The 22124-nt window shown below is 32.6% G+C and overlaps 1 protein-coding gene across 8 annotated transcripts; it reads left to right on the plus strand.

Moving 5' to 3' along the window:
• Window positions 1-422: 422 nt before the first annotated feature.
• On the plus strand, window positions 423-20519 carry LOC127851083 (uncharacterized). 8 transcript variants are annotated; one of them, XM_052384564.1, is made up of 16 exons: window positions 423-672; window positions 2810-2913; window positions 8676-8745; window positions 9312-9498; window positions 9846-10059; window positions 10279-10571; window positions 12003-12143; window positions 12509-12739; window positions 13700-13812; window positions 14045-14186; window positions 14816-15143; window positions 15464-16109; window positions 16472-16660; window positions 16905-17040; window positions 17154-17314; window positions 17910-20519. In XM_052384564.1, the coding sequence occupies exons 3-16, from the start codon at window positions 8681-8683 to the stop codon at window positions 18091-18093; spliced, it is 3030 nt and encodes a 1009-aa protein (XP_052240524.1). In that variant the 5' UTR covers window positions 423-672; window positions 2810-2913; window positions 8676-8680; the 3' UTR covers window positions 18094-20519. The 8 variants fall into 8 exon arrangements, with proteins under 8 accessions (XP_052240524.1, XP_052240525.1, XP_052240523.1 ...); XM_052384565.1 differs by lacking the exon at window positions 2810-2913 and adding an exon at window positions 2986-3071; XM_052384568.1 differs by having other exon boundaries at window positions 424-672; window positions 9295-9498.
• Window positions 20520-22124: the final 1605 nt, after the last annotated feature.

Consider the following 22124-nt stretch of genomic DNA (forward strand, 5'->3'; position numbering starts at 1 on the left):
TCATACATAATGAAAACTTAGGAATACAATAAAAAAGTGAGATTTTAAGTAAGTTTTGATTAAGGGATGGAAAAATAGAAAATGGAAATGAATATCGTTTCGACGTTATTGTTATAAACATGGATTAACGTTGGCATTGAGGTAAGCGTGTCGTTTATTATAAATTAAGTTATTTTTACTCTTGTTAAAGCTGAAATAGTGTCAATGCTTAACAATAAAACGCTTTCACATAGTGCAATTTTAGTGGTGTGTAACCCCAAACTGTCCATATACAAAAAAATATGACCGGTCCATATACTCTTAGGTTTCTCTATCGCATTTTACAGACTAAAACCGGTCATATAGATATAAAAGGACCATTATCTCGGGGTGTAATATCTAAATATAATATTTAAATAGAGATTGAAAGATATCATTAAAAAGGCTTCAGATTTGAAATTAATAAAGTCCAATGTGAATTGCTTTGTATACTTGTTTGATACTATTTGTAATGAGAATAGTGGATGTAATCTCTCGCTATCTAATGTCAAAATTTAGTACGTTTACTGAATTTGATGTGAGTTGAAATTAAATAGAACGCGATAACGTTTTTATATATTAGATCATAAACGCGTGTAAATAAAATGTTTTCTTGAAAGTATAATTCAAGGGGCTGACATCGGAACAGAAGTGGTAAGTTGATTATATTTGTACTTTCGGTCGAACTATGATTAATTAGCATACTTAAATATCATCATGCCATGCTATTGAAGTTACTTAAACATGTTTGAAGAATATAAAATTGCCGGTAATAAAAGATCACTAATATTGCTTTTTCATTAACGAATAACAAAATATGTCTAAAGCGTGAAAAATAGCGAACACGAACGTATTGCCCATCACAGGTGTACAACATTTGGGAAGCTTTTTGAGATTTAGATAATTAACGCGTGTGAAACGTAATGTTCCTTTTATAAATATGCAATAGCTCGAATAGTAATTCTTATTTATAAGTTACCACTGTCATGCGATCTGCGACGAACGCAAATATTGTCAACAAATAATTTATCAGTTTTTATTTGGTATTTGTGGATACGACGTTATGTGTATCGACACGCTATGTCACGCTTATCTGTTCATGTTTTGACAGTAACAAATGCAACGATCTATTGCGGTGTGACCTCAAGTTTAGTCACGATTACATACGGTCCATTTAGAGTGTTTCAAAATCCTCGACCATACACGGTTAACACGCTCGGTTTTCACGAATAACAAATTTATTCATAGTTATCGGTAAATTTATTATTCTCTATTCTCAATATGCTATTAAATTCTGATCATCATTAGCAACCATATCATCATCATCCTATCAACATCATTATCATTAATGCCATCTTCATCCTACTCATCGATAAAAAACATCATTGTTATTCTCGTTAATCTTCACAAATGTTTTCCAAACAAATAATATCTCAAAGACAAAATGGGAGTGGGTGTTTATATTTGACAGGACTTTCGACATATAAATGCAAAAATCCATTTTTTTAACGCCCGTTTGTCTGCTATGATAATGTGCAACGGAGATCGATCTCAATGGCACCGCTCAGTTGATGAGTCGCGAGACGCTTGTAAACGTTGCAACATCCTTGTCCAGATGTCTAAAGAACTGAAACGATACTAATAAAATATGTAGGACTTTTTAACTTGTTTGTTGAATTTAATGGTAAAATATTTAAACAAATTATTGGCGTTCCTATGGGTACTAATTGTGCGCCACTTATAGCTGACCTTTTTTATATTGTTATGAAAGCGAATTTATGTTAGAATTATCTAAAACTAAGCAAGTATATTTGATTAATTGTTTTAACCTTACTTGGAGGTACATTGATGCCATACTAAATTTAGATAATCCATTATTTGAACAATATATTCACAAAATCTACCCAAAAGAACTAGTCTTAAATAGATCGTGTATATCCAATACAGACGCTGCGTATTTAGACTTACATTTAACTATTAGTAATAATTTGATCAAAACTAGTTTATACGACAAACGGGACGATTTTAACTTTGAAATTGTGAATTTTCCGTTTCTAGATGGCAACATCCCTAAAGAACCTTTCTATGGTATTTACATTTCGCAGTTGGTACGTTATGCCAGAGCATGTTCGTGTATTAAAGATTTTAATGATCGTAATCTAATATTAACTAAAAAATTGCTAAAAGAAGGCTTTTTGTATCATTACCTAAGAAATAAATTTGCTAGATTTTACTCTAAGTATGGTGATTTAATTTCAAAATATAATGTTTCTTTAAAATGGCATTTAAATAATGGAATCTCCCATCCATCATTTTACGGAGATGTTTTGAAGCGTGTCCGCAAATTAAAATATGTTAAACCAAATGTTCATATTAAACTTTTCAATTTAATTAACTTGTTTTTATCAAAAGGATACGATGCTTATGTACTTAAAACACATGTTTGATGGTTTTCGATTCAATATATCTGTTTCGTACTGTTTGGGCAATCGGTCACTTGCCTTAAATAAAGGACCAACTAATTGTTTTTAATGAAAATTCAATTCTGCTCCAGCAGCTGGAGTTTCACTTCTTTATATTGTCATTATGTATACTTGAACATGCACACGTGCACATTTATTTATACAAATTAGACGGTAAATCCCAACCTTAAATTTAGAGTTCAGGTTTGAATAAACTGATCCCCGCCGATGCCCAAAGCGCACACAGGACGCCCCCAACGCCAATCAATCACGTTAAGTTGCTTTAAATCCTATAATTGTACAAATGTGAAATATTATTTTGTTTATAGAAGCTGCGATTAAGTGCAAGATTCATCCACCACCACCAATCAAGAGAAGTGTACATGACTTCAAGTACACCTAATACAATAATCGGTAGTAATTAACGATTCAGGTAAAACCGCGAGCGGGACTTGCAACCCTACTGCTCATTTTCCTTTTCTTTCTTTTTTTCTTTTAATGGCAGGGGGACGTATGAGGACCCTAGCTCAAGACCAGTGTCTAGGTGCATTCATCACCTCCCAAAACCTCTAATTTTATAGAAATCTACAAGTAAGCAGCTATTATTATATTGTAAACATTAAGTGTTCTTTAGCAAAACATGTTAATAACACATGATAAATCTCATTGCGCAAATTGACATAACAAACAATCATCAAAAGCATCCCATATGCACCCCGGACATCAACAGGAAACAAACTTATCACTCAAACCATAATATCCATAAACTAATACTTAAAAGGAGTGTTGATAAATCGTAAGTATTCGATTATTATATACATGCATATGACGATATTTTGCAACAGTCGTATTAAACCGACATTCAAAAATCTAATCAGTCCCACCAAAACGAAAAGATAATGTAACGATGTTAAACTTTATAAAATAAGAATAACTTGTTAAATTAAACGTTCATAACATAACAAAACAAGAGCACCGCCTTCCGGTTTCAGACCGCTCATCTATTTTCTTTTTAAAGGTGAAGGGACTCTCAATTTCAATCACAAAGGAGGGAGGGGTTGAGTGAAGAGGGGTGTATAGTGTGGGGGTGTGGACATTTATTACATTATCTTCCAAAAATGCGGAAAAAAAATGCAAAAAAAAATATATAAAAAATTCGGGGTCGGGATTCTTGGGTGCGATGGTTGGACGGTATTTCAAAAATAAAATAATAAAAATAAATATTTGTGTTTTTTAACCGTTTCAAAAAAAATTGGGGGGGGGGGCGTTGGGTGGGGGGGGGGGTATAGTGTGAGGGTGTGGTGGTCATTTGTGAGATGATCTTAAAAAATAGGGGGGATTCGGGGGGAGGGGAGGGCACGGGGGATGGTTTGGGTGGAGTCTATTGTGGTATGTCAGGTAAGAGTAGTTTTGTCAAAGTATCAATCAAATCTAAACATAAATAAAGAAGTTATGGCAATTTTAGCAAAATTTAATAATTTGACCTTGAGAGACAAGGTCATTCAAAGATCAAGGTAAAATTCAACTTGCCAGGTATAGTAGCCTCATGATAGCATGAAAGTATTTGAAGTTTGAAAGCAATAGCCTTGATACTTTAGAAGTAAAGTGGATCAAAACACAAAATTCAACCATATATTCAAAGTTACTAAGTCAAAAAAGGGCCATAATTCCGTAAAAATGACAACCAGAGTTATGCAACTTGTCCTTTACTGTACTCTTATGATAGTTTGCGAGTGTTCCGAATATGAAAGCAATATCTAGGATACTTTAGGGGTAAAGTGGACCAAAACACAAAACTTAACCAAATTTTCAATTTTCTAAGTAAAAAGGGCCTATAATTCCGTCCAAATGCCAGTCAGAGTTCCATAACTTTGCCTGCACAGTCCCCTTATGATAGTTAATAAGTGTTGCAAGCAACAGCTTTGATACTGTAGTAATAAAGTGGACCTAAACACAAAACTTAACCAAATTTTCAATTTTCTAAGTATAAAGGGCCTATAATTCCGTCCAAATGCCAGTCAGAGTTACATAACTTCGCCTGCACAGTCCCCTTATGATAGTTAATAAGTGTTGCAAGCAAAAGCTTTGATACTGTAGGAATAAAGTGGACCTAAACACAAAACTTAACCAAATTTTCATTTTTCTAAGTATAAAAAGGGCACATAATTCTGTCAAAATGCCAGTCAGAGTTACATAACTTTGCCTGCACAGTCCCCCTTATGATTGTTAGTAAGTGTTGCAAGTATGAAAGCAATAGCTTTGATACTTAAGGAATAAAATAGACCTAAACACAAAACTTAAGTATAAAAAGGGCACATAATAATGCACGTCAGAGTTATCTAACTTTGCCTGCCCAGTCCCCTCATGATAGTAAGTAAGTGTACCAAGTTTGAATGCAAAAGCATTGATACTTTCTGAGAAAAGTGGACCTTAACGCAAAACTTAACCGGACGCCGACGCCAACGCCGACGCCGACGCCAAAGGATGACAAAAGCTCATTTTTTTAAAAAAAATAGATGAGCTAACAAACAAGGGACAAAATTGTCACAAAACCAGGTTTTTAAATAAAAAAAAGTCTGATAAAGGGAGACAACTGCTACTCAAAATATGCATTGCTACTGATTGTTCATCACAATTACCCCCCTTGTTTCAAAATCAATCTGTTTTTCGACCCCGTGACCTAGTTTCTGACCCGGCATGAATCATATTCGGAATTGACCTAGATATCGTCTAGATACAACTAGTTTCGTAAAGATCTGATGAAAACTATTTGAATTAGAGAGCGGACAAGCTTGTTCCGCCCGCCCGCCAGCCCCCCAGCCTGCCCGCCAGCCCGCCCGCATTCGCAAATCTAATAACCAGTTTTTTACCTTCGGAAAACCTGGTTAAAAATGATAATACTGACATTTAAATATAATAAGATTTCAATAAATACGCACGAAGAAATATCTCCATGAAGTGAGAGTCTAATTGTTGATACATATAACTTAAAATTAAGATTCACATTAAACACATAATATGAAGTAAATTATAAAAAAAATATAATCAAGAAAACCTAGCTGCTTCAGACTTAAATGAAAATACACATTGAATTTCACGGTAAAGGAATCATCGGTTCGTGTTAAGATCCCATCTCACATGGACTAAAAAACCGGACTGAAAATAAACTTAATATCAAGTTTATCATTGCAACATTACACAGGTAAAAGTAATGTAACCGATTATTTAAAAATACACTTGTTCATTAAGGGCGGGTGGGCGGGGTTATCACCCAATTGTTTTCCTTGTCCATACATTGTGCTTGTCAAATACACACCTCGAATGGCGACTCGATAGATTTGCAAATCATATGAACCCCAAAACGAGTAACCCGTGCGTTTTCGCGCTAAATCTCACACAAAAAACCGTGCATTTTTCGCGATAAACCATTACCATAATCTCTCTTCTAAATAACACGTATAAAACCAATACTATACCGTATTTATCAAACCGAGAATAGTTTCATGTATTGTTAGAATTTATACCTAACCCCACATTGATCACGAATAAATGCGCTCTTATCCCATAAATACGAGTTTGATCGCGATATCTTTGATATTAATGTTACGTTCGAACTATCACGATTTGCTCAAAGATCGAAATTAACTTATATTATCGTCAGCATTGTCGATCGTTTTAGTCGTGGAACATTTGAATGGTTACTTTTTTTACGACTTACTCGATCAATACGACTCAGGATTAATCTAGGTCATCTTATAAAATCGTATTGTATTGCGACAGTACAAATCTATTCGTACTCCCAAATAGTTGGGATCGCAGTCAATATGATGCAAGCAAAAACATTTAGTATTTTACGATCTGATGCGATCTTAAGAATAACGGAAGTCGAGAGTTAACCCGGGCTGCATTTAAATCATAAGGGACACGTCGTGCAACCACAAACGCATCAAATGGTATCTTAGCCCGAAAGTTCATAGAAATGCTAAGATTAGTTACGTCTCTTCAGTCGATGCGCTCTTATCGGATCGCAATACAGTGGGATCGTAAAATAAACGATAGTATTCACAAAAAAGCCACGAACCCGAATAACGCAAATAAAGCTCTGTTGAACTGTTTATGCTTCATATTGACAATGTCGCACGTATATAATTTATTCGTGTTAGTGACAATTTTGGTAAAGTAACCGGTTACAATATTCATTAAACAATAACAGTTTTGACAAACCATTATTGGAGGAATTGTTCCCTCAAGTTATCTGTGAGTGGTGGAAGCAAATCAAAACACATATAACCAGCCGCGGAAAGGTCAATTTTGACTGTTCTGGACAGAAATGGGCAGTAACTCATCTGCACATAGTCAAATATGGCATTTTTACTCCAGTATATCAAAGTTGTAATTGTGTTACACAATATAAGCATGTTGGACCGAGTTTGAATGATATATGAAGTCTCTATACATAATTTTTTAAGAAACAAACACTCAACAATTTCTTTTCTAAATTACCTATTAGGGACGCTGCAAAGACCCGGGAAGTTAGCTGCCTAAACCTTCATATTTGCCCCAAAGGTCAATTGCTCTATCACACATGTTCATACACAATATGTTTCCGTTTTGTAGAGCTAGAACGACAAATGAAATTCATATACTGTTGACCCTTTATGGACTGTGGATATATTTTGGGGTTCGTTTAAAAAAAAATTACACAACCGACAGAATAGCAAGCATTCACAGTGAAGCAAACCTGAAAATAATGTCTTAAAAACGACTCAACATGTTTCACCAATTTCTTTGGTTGTGGATGCAAAGACCCTCGTTTGCAGCGGCCTTCAAAAGATTTGTTTTCGGAAAAGAACTATTTATTTCACATAATTTCATACTCAATACTACACACGCGACATATTCGGTGGATTTTTTTACTCGTGTGACATTCGATCTGTTACAGGCACGTTTCAACACAGCCCAATAGACCATCGACTTTATATATGCTTTCGATTGCAACAGATCGTGGCGAAAATGTGATGTTTTGCTTGTATTATATCTACGATCACCGCGATTTAAAAATAACTACAAATGGATAATATTTTTGCTCTTTGTTAATCTGGTACGACTTGATCGCAGCTAGAAGTGTTATTCATTGACAATTTTTAACTGTTCAAACTACGTATAACATGATAGACTTTAAGGTTTGATAATATCTGATAATAAAAGATATCACAAAGATAAACTTAGGCTTATGACCACGATCTTGAAATCGGACTAAGATAAACTCAGGGTCAGGATAGCAGGAGTGCGATATAAATAGACACGTTAACAGTAAAAGCTAGTGTATTGCTTATATTTATTGTACGTTGAAAACATTTTAAAGGGACCGTCAACCACGAATGACGAAAAATGAAAAGTTCTAAAATACCGTATTGTTTACAATTATTAGTTTATATTGATTAAAATATCTCGAAAATAGGTGGCATAACGATATACACACTATAAATAACGCAAGTAGATTGATCATTTTATATATAAAATATATACAATTCACTGCGAATGTACAATTTGCATTCCTGGGTTTACCACTTGACGATGATAATCAATCTACTTGCGTTATTTATAGTTTACTGGTAGTTACCTTGTAAACATACCCAGTAAAATTTTATTACCGAATATATAAGAATATGAAAACTTAACAACCTTTTTTAAGAAATGTAATATACCAGTCGTGATATTTTAATCAATATCAACTAATAATTCTAAAAAATACGGTATTTTAGAACTTTTCTTGTTTCGTCATTCGTGGTTGACGGTCCCTTTAAACAATATCAGAAAAATACATCCGTAGATTGTAGTTGTTATGACAGCCAGTTAAGTGTTTTTAAATGTATGTGTTCTAATTTGTGACTTCTGTGGGTGAGTACAATTTTCGTATTAGTGTGTTTATGCTGACGTGTATTTACCTGGAAACATTATTTAATAAAACACATACATTTTTGTCCAATTATAAAATATATCAAATTAAGCAAAACTGATTTATATAATATTGATGTATATGTATATAATTAAATACATGTGTCTTATAAAAGATGTGCCGGTATATATACGTTTGAGTAACGTGAATTATTGTCATAAAGTCTATTATGAATACTGTTTAAAATATGCAACGTTCAGTAATATCCTCAAATTGTATATGCTTGTTGATTGCAGACTAGATGTTAACAAATGCTATTATTCAAGTGCTGTTGAGCCCGACTTTCACGACAAACTGCGTTAGAAGGTACTTTAATTTGCCATGCCACGTAAAACTGTGATTTTCATACATATCTGGAGAAATAATACTCAACATTGGTTGACTGAATAATGAAAATATAAGTTTGCGTGTGTGACCTTCGTCACATGACAGCTCCCATGTAATAGGCGTGATATGATCATATAAGATTCTGCACAGACTTATATTCTTAAAATAAAATAAAATAAATATCTCTTTGCAGATAAGGTAAATATTACCGTTTGTTTTTACGATTTAACTAATATTGAAAAACACCCTTTTGTTTAGTGGGCGCTTATTGGACCTTGATCTACTGATTTTAACTGAGTGTACAAGTAATAACGAAATAGTACGTTACATAAACATAATCGTAACATAATCTAGTAATCTAGTAATCTTACGCATACATATGTAAACACATCTTATTGAATGAATAATGTATTGTTAAAGACTTTGCCCTATTTGAAGCTTTAAATAATAAGCGAAACTCACTACCATTTCGAACGTTAATCTAACAGAATGTTAAACTTACTTTATATATTTATGTTTTAACACTAGAGTATTTTAACTCGAAGATCAAGTATGGCGGATGACTCGAGCGATGATGTTAAAAATTGGGGCTTACCAAAGACCATAGAATGGTTGGAAAAAAATAATGTTTCTGATCAAGGATTACAAAATTTGGAACAACTTCATGATCTAGTTCGCGCAGAAATGGACAAGAAAATAAGAAAAAAATACGACTCAGATGTATACAACAAGGTATACCATTTTATGCAAAATGATCTCCCCATTTCGTAAAAGTAGGCATTATACAAACGTTCTTTATGTTCTTTCAACCTGTACGTGGTATGAACTTGAACGACATGCTTCTGGGAGGACGTTAAGCAGCATTGTTTACCGCGTTTTTATTGATAAAAGGATATAAGTTAGCAAAAATATTCAAATATAATATTACTTCAAAATGTATTTTTAATATGAATCATATGTGGAATATGAATGCATAAGAGAATTTAAAATGCTTGTTATAAAGACAATACTTAATAAAACTCATTTAATACAATATGAATTATTTACCATCTCAAATATTGCTTTTGCTTATGTTGTAGTTGCATGTTGAAATGGCAAATATATTGGCAAAGAACACCCAGATGAAAGAAGAAATTGTGCACATGTACGATGCACTAATTGCCTTTTTTGGAAGAAAATTACCAGACGAAATTAAGAAATGCATTCAGAAAGTTTATGGCCTTGACATCCATCAGAAGATTCTAAAGAACAAAGAAGATTTTTCAAACAAGAAATGTTCAATAGTTGTTACAGGTAAAACATGCTAGGCATTCTTTATCAAAAATCAATATTTTCGATATTTTTGGAAGATAATGGACTTCTATAGTATGGTTACGGAACATCGATCATTTTAATTGCAAAAGAGATAATTATATAGCACGCATTTATTCAAGTATTATCGTGATTGCTTTCTACAATATGATATGTACAACGTTTTATAACTTTTCAATTTATGTCAATGTGTACTTCAAGGAGAAACAAGCGCAGGTAAAAGCAGCTTCCTTAACCTACTGCTCGGAGAAGTGGTCCTACATAGCTCCCTGTTATGTTCGACAAGAAGGCTGTGTCACATACACTCAATACCCGCTGGTAGTCAGTGGTACTTTGAAGTCACGATGGAGGATGGTTCAATCATACCGCATAAAAAATATGAAAAGAATGATAAGGAGAAATTTGTTAAAGATTTAGAAGAATGTGTGACCAGTAAAGATACTTCAGTACAAAAAGTTGATATATACTGGCATGTGCCGTTGTTGGGCGACAACGTAAGTGTACTTAAGTTCTCATCAATGTAATAGTTTGCGTAGATGTTAACAAAATAATTTTTGTATACATCTTGAACATCTATCTATCAAAATGCTGCACATTGCCACGGCGAGAGAACGATGTCTTCCACACAGTTATATGTTTTATTATGTTGACTTTACAACACTTAAAATAGTTATGTTTTATGCTTTTTCTCTCATAATGAATGTACTGGGCTTTGATTATAAACACATTATTATAGACATTTCTATATTATTAATATGAATTTTATATGTATTTATGATATTCATGCCATAATGCATCTTGTTTGTAATTAGAGAGTCTATAAAGAACATCGTAGTGAATGTTTTATACAATTTATCAAAACACACACCATTTTAAACAGGAGGGACACATAACACATGGGTATGACTTTTACATCTTACACATGTACACGTAATAGGAATAGCTGAAAATTTAATCAAGTTTATTGATTCGCTCTAAAAGGCTTCAACGGCATTACTAACAAACATAAACCTATTTCTTGAAACTGTGTACATTTTGATTAATACATGCTGATAAAAAAGTATTGTAATCATACTATCATATAAGTAATAAAATATCTTGAAAATATCTTGAACTCATCATCGCTATTCACAATAACATGTTATTTAAAATAATTAACAATAGTAAACAATATTAAGACATAATTGTGTTTATGAATATTGAACGACTAGAAAACGATGACAAATGTACACTGGAAAACAGTTAAAAACACTTACTGACTAAACTGTTCGGAATTATTATATTGAAAATATGTTGATAAATTTAAAATCATCATCATCATCATCATCATCATCATCATCATCATCATCATCATCATCATCATCATCATCATCATCATCATCATCATCATCATCATCATCATCATCATCATCATCATCATCATCATCATCACCATCACCATCACCATCATCCGTATCATTGTCGTCATCCTCATTAGAGTTATTAACAGCAATGTTTATTAAATATTCTTATCTTACAAATATTGAATTCTTATTTAAAAGTCGTTTAAGATAACTTAATATGAATATTTATCCATATTTAAATATTGTTATAATAAAATAATTGAAATAAATATATTATTTCTGATAAGTGTACATAATTTCATAGCATATGCTATTTTGTTATTCAAGTGCGCAAGATTTGTAACAATCGTTGTTTTAACAAATGATAAACGTCGTCTTTCTGTAAATGCGGCTACTGCATCACATTTTATCGGTAGCTTGATTTTTTTAAAATTAATACAAGGTATATAAAGTGTTTGTATACACAGTTTACGTACATAAGAGCTTCTAAGATTGGCAGTAACTATTGAGATACAAGTTACGAAAATTATGATATAAGATAATAATGTAAATTTATTTATACCCTTCTTTGCAATTTACCAGACGCACGTGACCTTAGTTGATTCACCTGGTATTGGAGACAATCAAGAGTTATCCGAAGAACTGCTAAATTACTTACCGAATGCAAGTGCGCTTATTTTCGTAATTAACAGCTCAAACTGCGGTGGAGTCCAAGGTGATAAGGTATATTTATATATTTTCAGTGTATATCGACCGACTTACAGCGAACTTTTCATAGTCCGTTTATTCAAGTGCTTTTACATTTATCCTATATTGTTTAAAACTAATTCCAGAATATATTAATTTTTGACGATTTTGACGTTGACGAATGATCGGAATTTATCAGATTTAATCAAATGCTTTTATTCAAACATTACTCTTTTGATAGTTCTTGGTTGAGAGTGCGGTTCACTCCTTGTACCTCTGTTTGCAACACAATTTTGTCTAGAGTCCGACATTATTTTGAATATTAAATGTTTTATTCAATAAATCTTATACGAATATATTGACGATCTTCTCTAAGCATTTAAATTAATCTGTTTTTGCAGTTGGGGAAGATTTTCAGCAGACTGAATAGTGAAATCAAAGACAAAAACCTTTTCAGCTTTGATCCAACATGCACGATGTTTATCCTAAACAAATGGGATGCAATCGAACAAAGGAGAGATGTTGAACAAGGTTTAGAAGAGAAAGTTTGGAACAACACTTTAGATAAGTTGACAGAAAACCTAACTGGATTCTCTTGGGAGACATGCATGTACAAAATGAGCACACAAGATGTACGAATATAGTATTTCAACGTGTATAAGTTATTTTTAATAAAAATAATATAATTTTTATTATAACAATATTCGAACCATCTAATATTTCTGTTTATCCGTTATATTTACACAAAAGTATTTATTCTGACTATTTTTTGATTGTTATAACTGTTATAAAATCAAACAGTATTTATTAAATGTTTTAATATTTTTCTTGTAATTATGATTGTCTTAGGGCATCGTCGAAAGCTACGATATTTAGTTCGCTGTAACTTCATTATATACGTTAATACTACTATACTGGCTAGCAAGATTTCGTTTTCATAAATATTCAGGAGCAAATAAATGACTTAGAAATTAAACTTTACTTTTAAGTACTCTTAGAATGATAGGTAAATAGGAACCATCATTAAATCTGATGACGGCAAATAATACAGAGCGATCACATACCGCATGTAACTGTTTATACAGATTCGCTATTTTTTGAAGTTATGTACAGAATTGGACAAACTGCATGGTTGATTAAGAGGCCAAGCGATTTTTGGCGAACATGAGTTCTGTCGATTGTTTAAGTGTAGCTTAAAGTTAATATAAAGAACAAGTGGTGGTCAAGCGGTACTACTGATTGTAATAGTAGTATTAGTTTTTTAGGAGTAGTGTAAGTTGTAGAATTAGTAATTTAAGTAATATTGGTAGTATAAGTAGAATTACAGTATGAGAAGTATTAGCATTATTTGAAGAAGAAGTAGCAGAAGCAGCAGCAGCAACAATTTAAGAAGTAGAAGTAGTAGTAGTAGTAGTAGAAGTAGTAGTAGTAGTAGTAGTAGTAGTAGTAGTAGTAGTAGTAGTAGTAGTAGTAGTAGTAGTAGAAGTAGTAGTAGTAATAGTAGTAGTAGTAGGAGTAGAAGTGGATGATGTTGTTGTTATTGGTTTTAGAAACTTATTACGATATCTTTTAAATGTTTAAATTGTCAACAGGCAATCACATACAGGGGTTGTGGAATGGTTAACGACAAATATCGCTTCATGTTAACTGGACTGAAGCAACTTGTGGCTTCTAGTATGTCAGTTAACTGCAAAAGGCATTGTAGGTAAGAACGGGTAACTAACAATTTTCAAAGACACTCAGATTATCATTATATGCTATTGTCTCGCAGTAAGTAAGACAGAACCTCGGGCAGGGCATACTTTTTGGAGATTCTTAACGTATCGTTTTGTCAGTGTTTAAGTACAATGACATTGAATAATAACATTAAAGAAAAGATTATAAAAACATGAAGTCAATTCAGTGCTACATGCTTTGCCACCTGGCGTTAATTATAGGTGGCTAACCGACCTAATTGAAGAGATTCAGAAGGGTCTAACAATTAGACTTGCAGACGCGAAATCAAAGTATGAAGACAACGACAAAAAATACAAAGATGCGTTATTAAGGTTATCACAACTTCGTCAGGATGTCGATTCCGTACGTAAATTATATTTATCTGTAGGTAACAGGGTGCAGGATTACGTGACTTTTTCGGTTTCTACCTTTTATCTTTAATTAATTTTAATGCGACGGTAAGTGGTGCTTTATTTCAAATAACTTTTGTAAACAAGTTTTCTTAAGAATTTTAACTAATGCATAAAAGACAGATTTTTTATGCTGCTTATGCCTATGTGAAATACATCCGAATTACTTTATTTAATAAGCATGTGTTCTCGTTCAAAAGTTCCATTTTTCTGCATTCATAATACACGGTTTAGTTTTACGCAACGTGAAATTTTGTCACCAATTCCATACGTATTCAAGGATTAATTCTTATACCAAAAGATATCGGCACAAGCTGCAAGAAAAACAGTCTTTTATGCACTATAGATGTTTGCAAATGTATTTCAATAACTTGAGATATTTGCAAAAATAAAGTTCTTCACGATAGGATTACATTCTGTCTAGCCCGTGTGTAAACCCCTAAAAACTCTGTTAATTCTGCACCCTGGATAAGAAAATTGTCCGCAATCATATGTTAAAAATAACATAAAATAAAATTAAAAAAAAAATTCTTTACCGCAATTTTAATATATATATGTATATAGTTTATTTTTTGTTAACAGATTCGTGTAGATTTGGAACTAAAATGCTCCGAGAAATGCAAAGAAATGGCGGCTAAAATGCATGACCATATTCATTCTGTTGATGTGCAAGCTCAGCTTAAAGGAAGAATCAACATTGATATAGCACCAGATGAAGACCTTATTAAAAAGTCTGTACTACAGCAAATTGATAAATTGATATTAGAAGAAGTTAAAGATTTTGAAAAAAGGGAAAAGATCATAGCCACAGCTCGAGATCAGATTAGAATGGACATTAACAAAAAATATCATATTCTTATAGAGAAGCTAGTGGATGTTGAAAAGTCAATCGAAAATAAGAAATCTGAAGGTATAACAATGTTATCGTATGGTCATATCTTTATTAAATGTTTAACGTACGAGGAGTAGGAAACGTGCTCAAGAGCGTTTCTATACGCCTCAGTTTTGTATGTCATTAAGCTTAAATAAATATGTTTAAACTAAATTATTTTCTTTTTCTGTTTAGAAAACATTATACATAAATAAGAGCGTTGAATCATTGTCAATATTAGGTACATACACTTTATACAACAGTGAAGTCGTCAAGCGTTTTGTTGAAATCATGTTTAAGACTTTTATTATTCACATGAGCAATTGTATTAAATTGAATATATGGTCTCTAAACAATAGGTGCGTCTGAAGAAGAACTCGAGATGTCCATTGGAGGTAAGGTGTTGATAGGAGTCGGTTTAACAATTGGCATCCCAGTAGCTGTAGCGCTTGGAATAGCACTTATACCATTTACTCTACCGGCTACCATCGCAGTCTTTTGGAAGAGATCAAAAGCGATAAGAAGGCTTTTAGACCACCAGGAAGAATTAAAAGACGAATGTTTAAAGAGTGTGTTGCAACAGGCTAATAAAGATGTGTTTAATAAATATGTGAATGAACATCATCTTCCACAACTCAAAAAACAAATGGATTATATTTCGAATGAAATTCCAAGGAAAATAGAAGGTTTAGAACAACAAGTAAAGGATATGCAGAACAAGCGACTGAGTTCAAAGGAGATTAAAGAAATGTACGAACCAGCCCTGGAGAGTGTTAAAAGTATGGTCTTTACTTTGCAAAAGTTTAATCTAACACATATTTCAATGTGGAATATTGATGTCGGTAGACTCAGGATAACAAAAGAAATATGTGCGAGTGATTCTCTCATCGTGTATGCGGCTAAATTATGCTCAGATGAAGAAGAAAGTACAGTTGTTATCAAACTTTTGCCAGAAGCCACGACACAAAACTATTTGAAGATAGTTGAAGTATTAAGCGATTTAAGGTGAGTTTATTATTATATATTTTCTCTGTTGTGCCAACACATTCAAGACATTTATAGCAGGATTAATGACTGATTTCCGTCAGATTAGAACCGCACAGGCTGTTGGAAAACAATATGGGTGACATTACGTATTTAAAATCGAAAAATTATTCCAGTTTATGGAATACGCGATACTTGATAGTCCTAACGTTACCAATCAACATCGATAAGACTTCAGAGTAAGTTTTTTTGTTACAAATGTAGTGCTTTATTGACGTAACCAAAGCCGGTAATTGAAGTAAAGGATGTGCTTAAAATCATTAAAATGACTATTTTAATTTTTTTGACTACTATAATTATTTTATTTTCTAAAATAATTTTAGAAAGACGAACCATAAAAATGTGGTTGCCTTCATTGGATTCTGCTACACGGATTGCATGCCTGCAATCGCGTCAAGGGACTGTATTTTAACAACGGTGCAGTTTAAAAATTCGCGACTGATGACAGTTTTTGAAATGTGTGATACAACGTTAGAAGATTACATGCGTAATCATAACGACCTCATATGCGGGTAATCGTTGCTCATTCATAATGAACTAACTAATAGTGAAACATTATTGGCTATAAATGTATTAAAAGTATTGCTATGCCAGCTATTATTGTTCATATCGAAATATAACAGTTAAATTGCTGTTTGTATATTTGTATTGAGTAAATCGAACTCTTAATTGATATTGTCAGTAAGATAAGTAATACGCACGTCATCACATCAACTTTGTTAGAACTTGACTGAATTATCAACGATTTACACACAGAAATACACAGAAAAGAACATATGAGAAAAGCGCACTCAACTTCTTTTGCACATCTGGTCTGTCAATCTGTGCAGGAATGGTACACATGTACGAACAAAGACTTTTGCACATCTTTATAAATCTGAACAACATTATGGTAAGTTATATTTATGTAGTCAAGATGTATCTTGGGTGTTCTTGTATTTTTTACTACTATTGTTTCAAGGACTGAACCCGATTGTTTAAAGCTTGAATTTTTTTCTCTGTCAGATTAACAAGGAGCACGTCAAAATCAACCCACCCATGATCGTTCCGTTTTCAATAATTCAACGGGAATGGCCAAGGGCTCCTGAGTTGGCAACGGAACAGTACACTAACGAGACGGATGTGTTCTATTTAGGGAAAGTGTTATGGGAGCTGTGGTATGGAAGGTATTGTACTATATATAATATAAATAAAACAAACAAACAACAGAAATTACAACTTATAATTGTGTTATGTTTTATTTATTTATGCATTCCATTTTGATAATGCTTAATAACATTGGTTTTAAGCTGGTATTTCATTATTTCATTCGGTGGAATGTCATAAACAATTTGGCGTCGTGAAGTTAATATCCCGGTACAATTCTGTAGCAAAATCATTTTGTATATAACGCAAGAAGTGTAAAAGCTTTTAAGTAAACGAAGATTGTGTTAGTTTCGTTAGTTAGATTACCGCTTTGTTCAACTCGTGATTTGTTTATTATTATTTGTTCGCCTTTGAATAATATTGATAATCTACAGAACCCCAAAAATATATTATATTTCTTTATTTAAATTATTCAACTATTGCGCAAACGGTGAAACTATTTAAGGTTGTACTATATATGATCAAATGTTTTCATGAAATATAAATTCAGGAATTTGATATGAACTGTAAAGCACTGCTTTTAGGTAAATAAATTAATGTTAACAGAACAAATTGTTTAATGTTAAACTGCGATGAAAATATTCTTAAAATATTCCATTTATATTTGTTACAAAGAAAAGCGAATGGGCCCACTCGCAGCTCAGCAGACGAATGCGAGAGGCTTCCAGACTGTAAATTGAAGCACGCTATGCCCGAAAAACTCGCGCAAATTGTCCGTAAATGCTGGGAGGCCAATCCAAAGCATCGACCTTCCCTGAGCGAAGTGATGGCAGTTCTTGGCCAAGTCCAAGTTATGTAGAAACAGCCAACGCTTATCGATTATTCGAGTTATTGTATCAATTTTTTCAAAATCAACATTATTTGTGATATTGTGCAATGATACATGCATCTGCATTGTACGTCGGATAGCCGATTTGTTTATTATTGTTGATATCTTTCAATGATTGTATGTTTATTTGTAATGTTAAATTTAGTGTATGGATATGTGTATTCTTATTTGCTGTTATGTTTACAAACCTATCGTTTATATTAGAGCACAAAGTGTCTTAATGTTTAGCCTTTATTTTTATAATGTTATTTAGTGTTGTATTTATAGTATCTAAGTGTTTATACCATTGAAAGAAAGAGCAGACAATACTGGAATTTAATACAATTAAAAAAATCATTTATGCTTTTTATATTTTATTCGAGACATGTTTTTCAGTAAACTTTGCCGAACGAATATTTATACCCACGTTAAACAATAAATATTTCATTAAGAAAGGTTAAAGTCACATGTATTGATGAGAAAAGTAACTTCTCTGTTTTAGTGTGCTATGTGCTTGTACTTGCTATTGAAACACCGACAAACAATGAAAACATACTTTTAATTGTTCTGCATTTTTCTTCAAGTGCGTTAACCGATAACAAGTTCCCTACACATTTCTATTTGACCTATATAACTAATATAATATAATAATCCTCTAATTTGGAATGATAAAGCCATACGCGTGAGTTAATTATCATCATTTTGCTGTTAAGATCTAGCTCATAACTAAAAGTTAATTTAAGTACATTCGAATATTATGACTGACCAGTATCCAATGTATTCAGAAAAGAATCGTAATGAGTCAAGTAGTCTTAACTTTTGTAGAGAACTGGATCGTTATTCATAAATCAAATAGTTTTGTTTATATTTCACTTCATTTTTCTTTCATATAATACTCAATTAAAACAATTAAATTGATGTTAAGTCTGTTTCAATATGATTGTATTTCTAGTGCGTTTTAGTATTCAACAATGGAAAGTTGTTGAGATATTTAAACGATACGTTTTATAAGTATCTGGATATATCGTTTTTCATCGGTATTTATTGATACCAAGTTGGTGAACTATTGTTTTCGTGTTATTTTCTGGCATTCCAGTGATACAAATGGCATCAATACAGTAGTGTGCGCGATTATACTGAAATCAAATAACATATAACGATTCGATATCAGGTATAATCTCTTTCTTTAAAACGTTAGTTTTTTCTTTGTTTATTTGTTATTAAGATTATCTATTCACACCTCTCCGGGGTAAGCTGTTTTCACATGAACATGTGCTATTTACTGAAACTGGCCTTTTTTAGTCACAGGCAGGAAGGGGATGGCATTGCCAATTATAATATGACCATCACAAACGGGCCAAAATCAAACCCGCGATACTTGGTTTTTGTAGAACAGCATTATTTATGTCAAATACACACCCATTTTTGGTACTATATTTAATAATATTTTAATTTTAAACAATAATCGCATGTCTTTGGAAAAAAAGATATAAGAAAAATAAGAATATGAAAAAAAAACACATGGATTAAAACGATCATATTTATAAACAGCGGTCGATGCTTTACTTTTTTTTATAAAAAAATCATGTCTGTAACATTGTAATTTGAGGTCTTATGTATGGGTGTATAATTATGTTTTTATGTGTTATATTTTGCTTTATTTATTATAAACTATATGATACAAATATAATCAATTGATAACACATATTCAATGATGCCAAAATATTCATGTTATCGCTGACGATTCGTTTCGTTTGCGGTCTTTGAGATGCGTGATTAACTCTGCGAGATTGCGTAATTTCTTGTAATTGTTTTTTTTAACAACGGATGAGCGCGAGTATATTGATTGTACTAAAAGTAATCGTATTGTCAAACTAGAATTAGAGTTAAGAAGTTCATAACGGACTGTTTTAGAACTTTTTGGATTCTGGTCTAGCCCACGTACATTTAACATAATAAATGTACTAGTTGTTCTCCAACAAATACGATTAAATATATCGGTGACGGTTTAGAACGCCGAATCAAATTGACGTTAATGGAATGTTTTTAACTCGGTAATAGTATGTTTTATTTTATTTTCATTGAACATTCTGGTTCATTATTCAGAGATGTTTGGAGCATGAAAAATAATTGTTTGACACAACAGTCGTATTTCAGTGTAAAACGAAACCCAAAATGACGCATTGATATACGTGCTTTTGTTGTATGTTTATTGTTAAATTCAACGTTTGTTCCATTATTAGATTATTAATATGTGATCAGAGTTATGTTTTGTTGTTAATGTTTGTTATTATTTGGTTTATGTTTCAATATGCGACATTTACGTTTTCGGTTGTAAAAAGCATTTATGTCGTAATATATTATACGCACATTTTAATTGTTCTGTGTACACACTAACAATAAAAATTCCGTTCATAGTTGTTATATTTGATCATTGAAGAAGGCTTGGTTTTCCGCTCTGTCAGATAAATATAATTCTAACACGGCACGTGGCAAATTTCATATTTATAAACAAAGAAGAAAATCGTCAATGGGTTATTCTGCAACAAATTATGGGCGGAGCTTAATGTTTTGAAAATAGTTCCGAATAAATAAAGAAAATATTGCAGTGAAATGCACGTGCTAAAATCCGCTTAAAAAGAAATGTAATAAATGTAGCATGTATATGAATGTAATGAAACAACAAATTGTATATTTAGTGATAAGTGGCATAAACACGCCTACAAAGAATGTTATTTGTCAGGAAACGTACTTAAGAACACATTTATAGCATGTCAGCTTTTCAATAACATAAATAAACGCGACGTCATTTAGTTTCCACGATTTTTGTTCACAATGAAAGTGACGTCATTCGCAAAATCTTTATGAATGAAAACGACGTCATATGTTTGAACAATTCAATGACGTAACTTAATAGTGAACTTTATACTAAAAAAAGTGGAGTAGTGAACATAGAGAATAATAGGTTAGTGTTGATTATAGATCAGGTTTATCATTCGAGGCTTAGAAAACAAAAAGCACGAGCCTTGGCGAGTGCTTTTTCGTTTTCGTGCCGAGCATGATAAACCTGATCTATAATCAACACTGACCTATTATTCTATTTATCCCACTTTTTATTCAGTAAACTTTTTTTATTTAAACAAAAATAAGTTTTCATGAGTGTTTGTCGTACTTTGATTATGACTGTAGTGTAACCAAGGTCAGTGTATTACTCCGCGTTCCAAAAATAACCGCTGATCAAATAATCATTTTTTTTAATCAGAATATCGTTCTGTAACAAAGTGTCGAGCGTTATTAATAACAAAATTAATCATATTGAATTGCAAATCTTTAAGTTTTATGATATCAATATGACATTAAGTTGTTATATACAAGGAACTACATTTGTTTACAACGTAGCCTAACATCACACACAATTCACTTTCGATATCAAATCATCGAGTCGATCACGAGGTGCACACTATTTGCTTCTTTGTTATAATATGTGGTTATTTCGTGACGAAATAACAAAGATTACTTGGATTTATATACATTAACATTTTGAATGTTGAAAGTGGCACCAAAGAATTGTGAGGCAAAGTTGTTCGAACTAGAGAAAGACATTTGCTGGTGAAGTGAATGGGTTTGGCAAACATCAAGATCAACTTGTTCGACGGTAGACAGTGGTTGTCTAGGCTGCATTTCGGCCATAGTTTCGGTGCGTGAAGGCGAACAAGAGGAATCTGTTGGATTGTTACATTTACTGGACTGAGCAAGAATGAACACTTTTGCTGCTGTTCAACAGATATGTTGGAATAATTGGTTATGGACTGGACATTTTTGTGCCCTGTTATGGCCATGGTTTCAGTGGGTGGAATGTTTGCATTTCGAAGTTTTTGGACCAGGAATTTGCGAACTGAGTGGTTCGTTATTCTCTTGTGCTTGAGAAAGCCGGCGTCTTTTGCCATGGCCTTCAGCATCTGTCCTAACTTGTTGACACCCAATTGTTGACGCAAGAATCACCGGGATGCAGTGTCATTTGT

This window comes from Dreissena polymorpha, chromosome 11 (assembly GCF_020536995.1).
Source record: "Dreissena polymorpha isolate Duluth1 chromosome 11, UMN_Dpol_1.0, whole genome shotgun sequence".
NCBI classification, from domain to species: Eukaryota; Metazoa; Mollusca; class Bivalvia; order Myida; family Dreissenidae; genus Dreissena; species Dreissena polymorpha.

Excerpts from the sequence above, each read along its gene's own strand:
- LOC127851083 (XM_052384564.1), top strand. The coding sequence starts at position 8,681 with ATGTTAACAAATGCTATTATTCAAGTGCTGTTGAGCCCGACTTTCACG. Across the intron at positions 8,746-9,311 it reads ACGACAAACTGCGTTAGAAG|ATCAAGTATGGCGGATGACT; the intron begins GTACTTTAATTT and ends TTTAACTCGAAG. Across the intron at positions 13,813-14,044 it reads AACTGCAAAAGGCATTGTAG|GTGGCTAACCGACCTAATTG; the intron begins GTAAGAACGGGT and ends CGTTAATTATAG.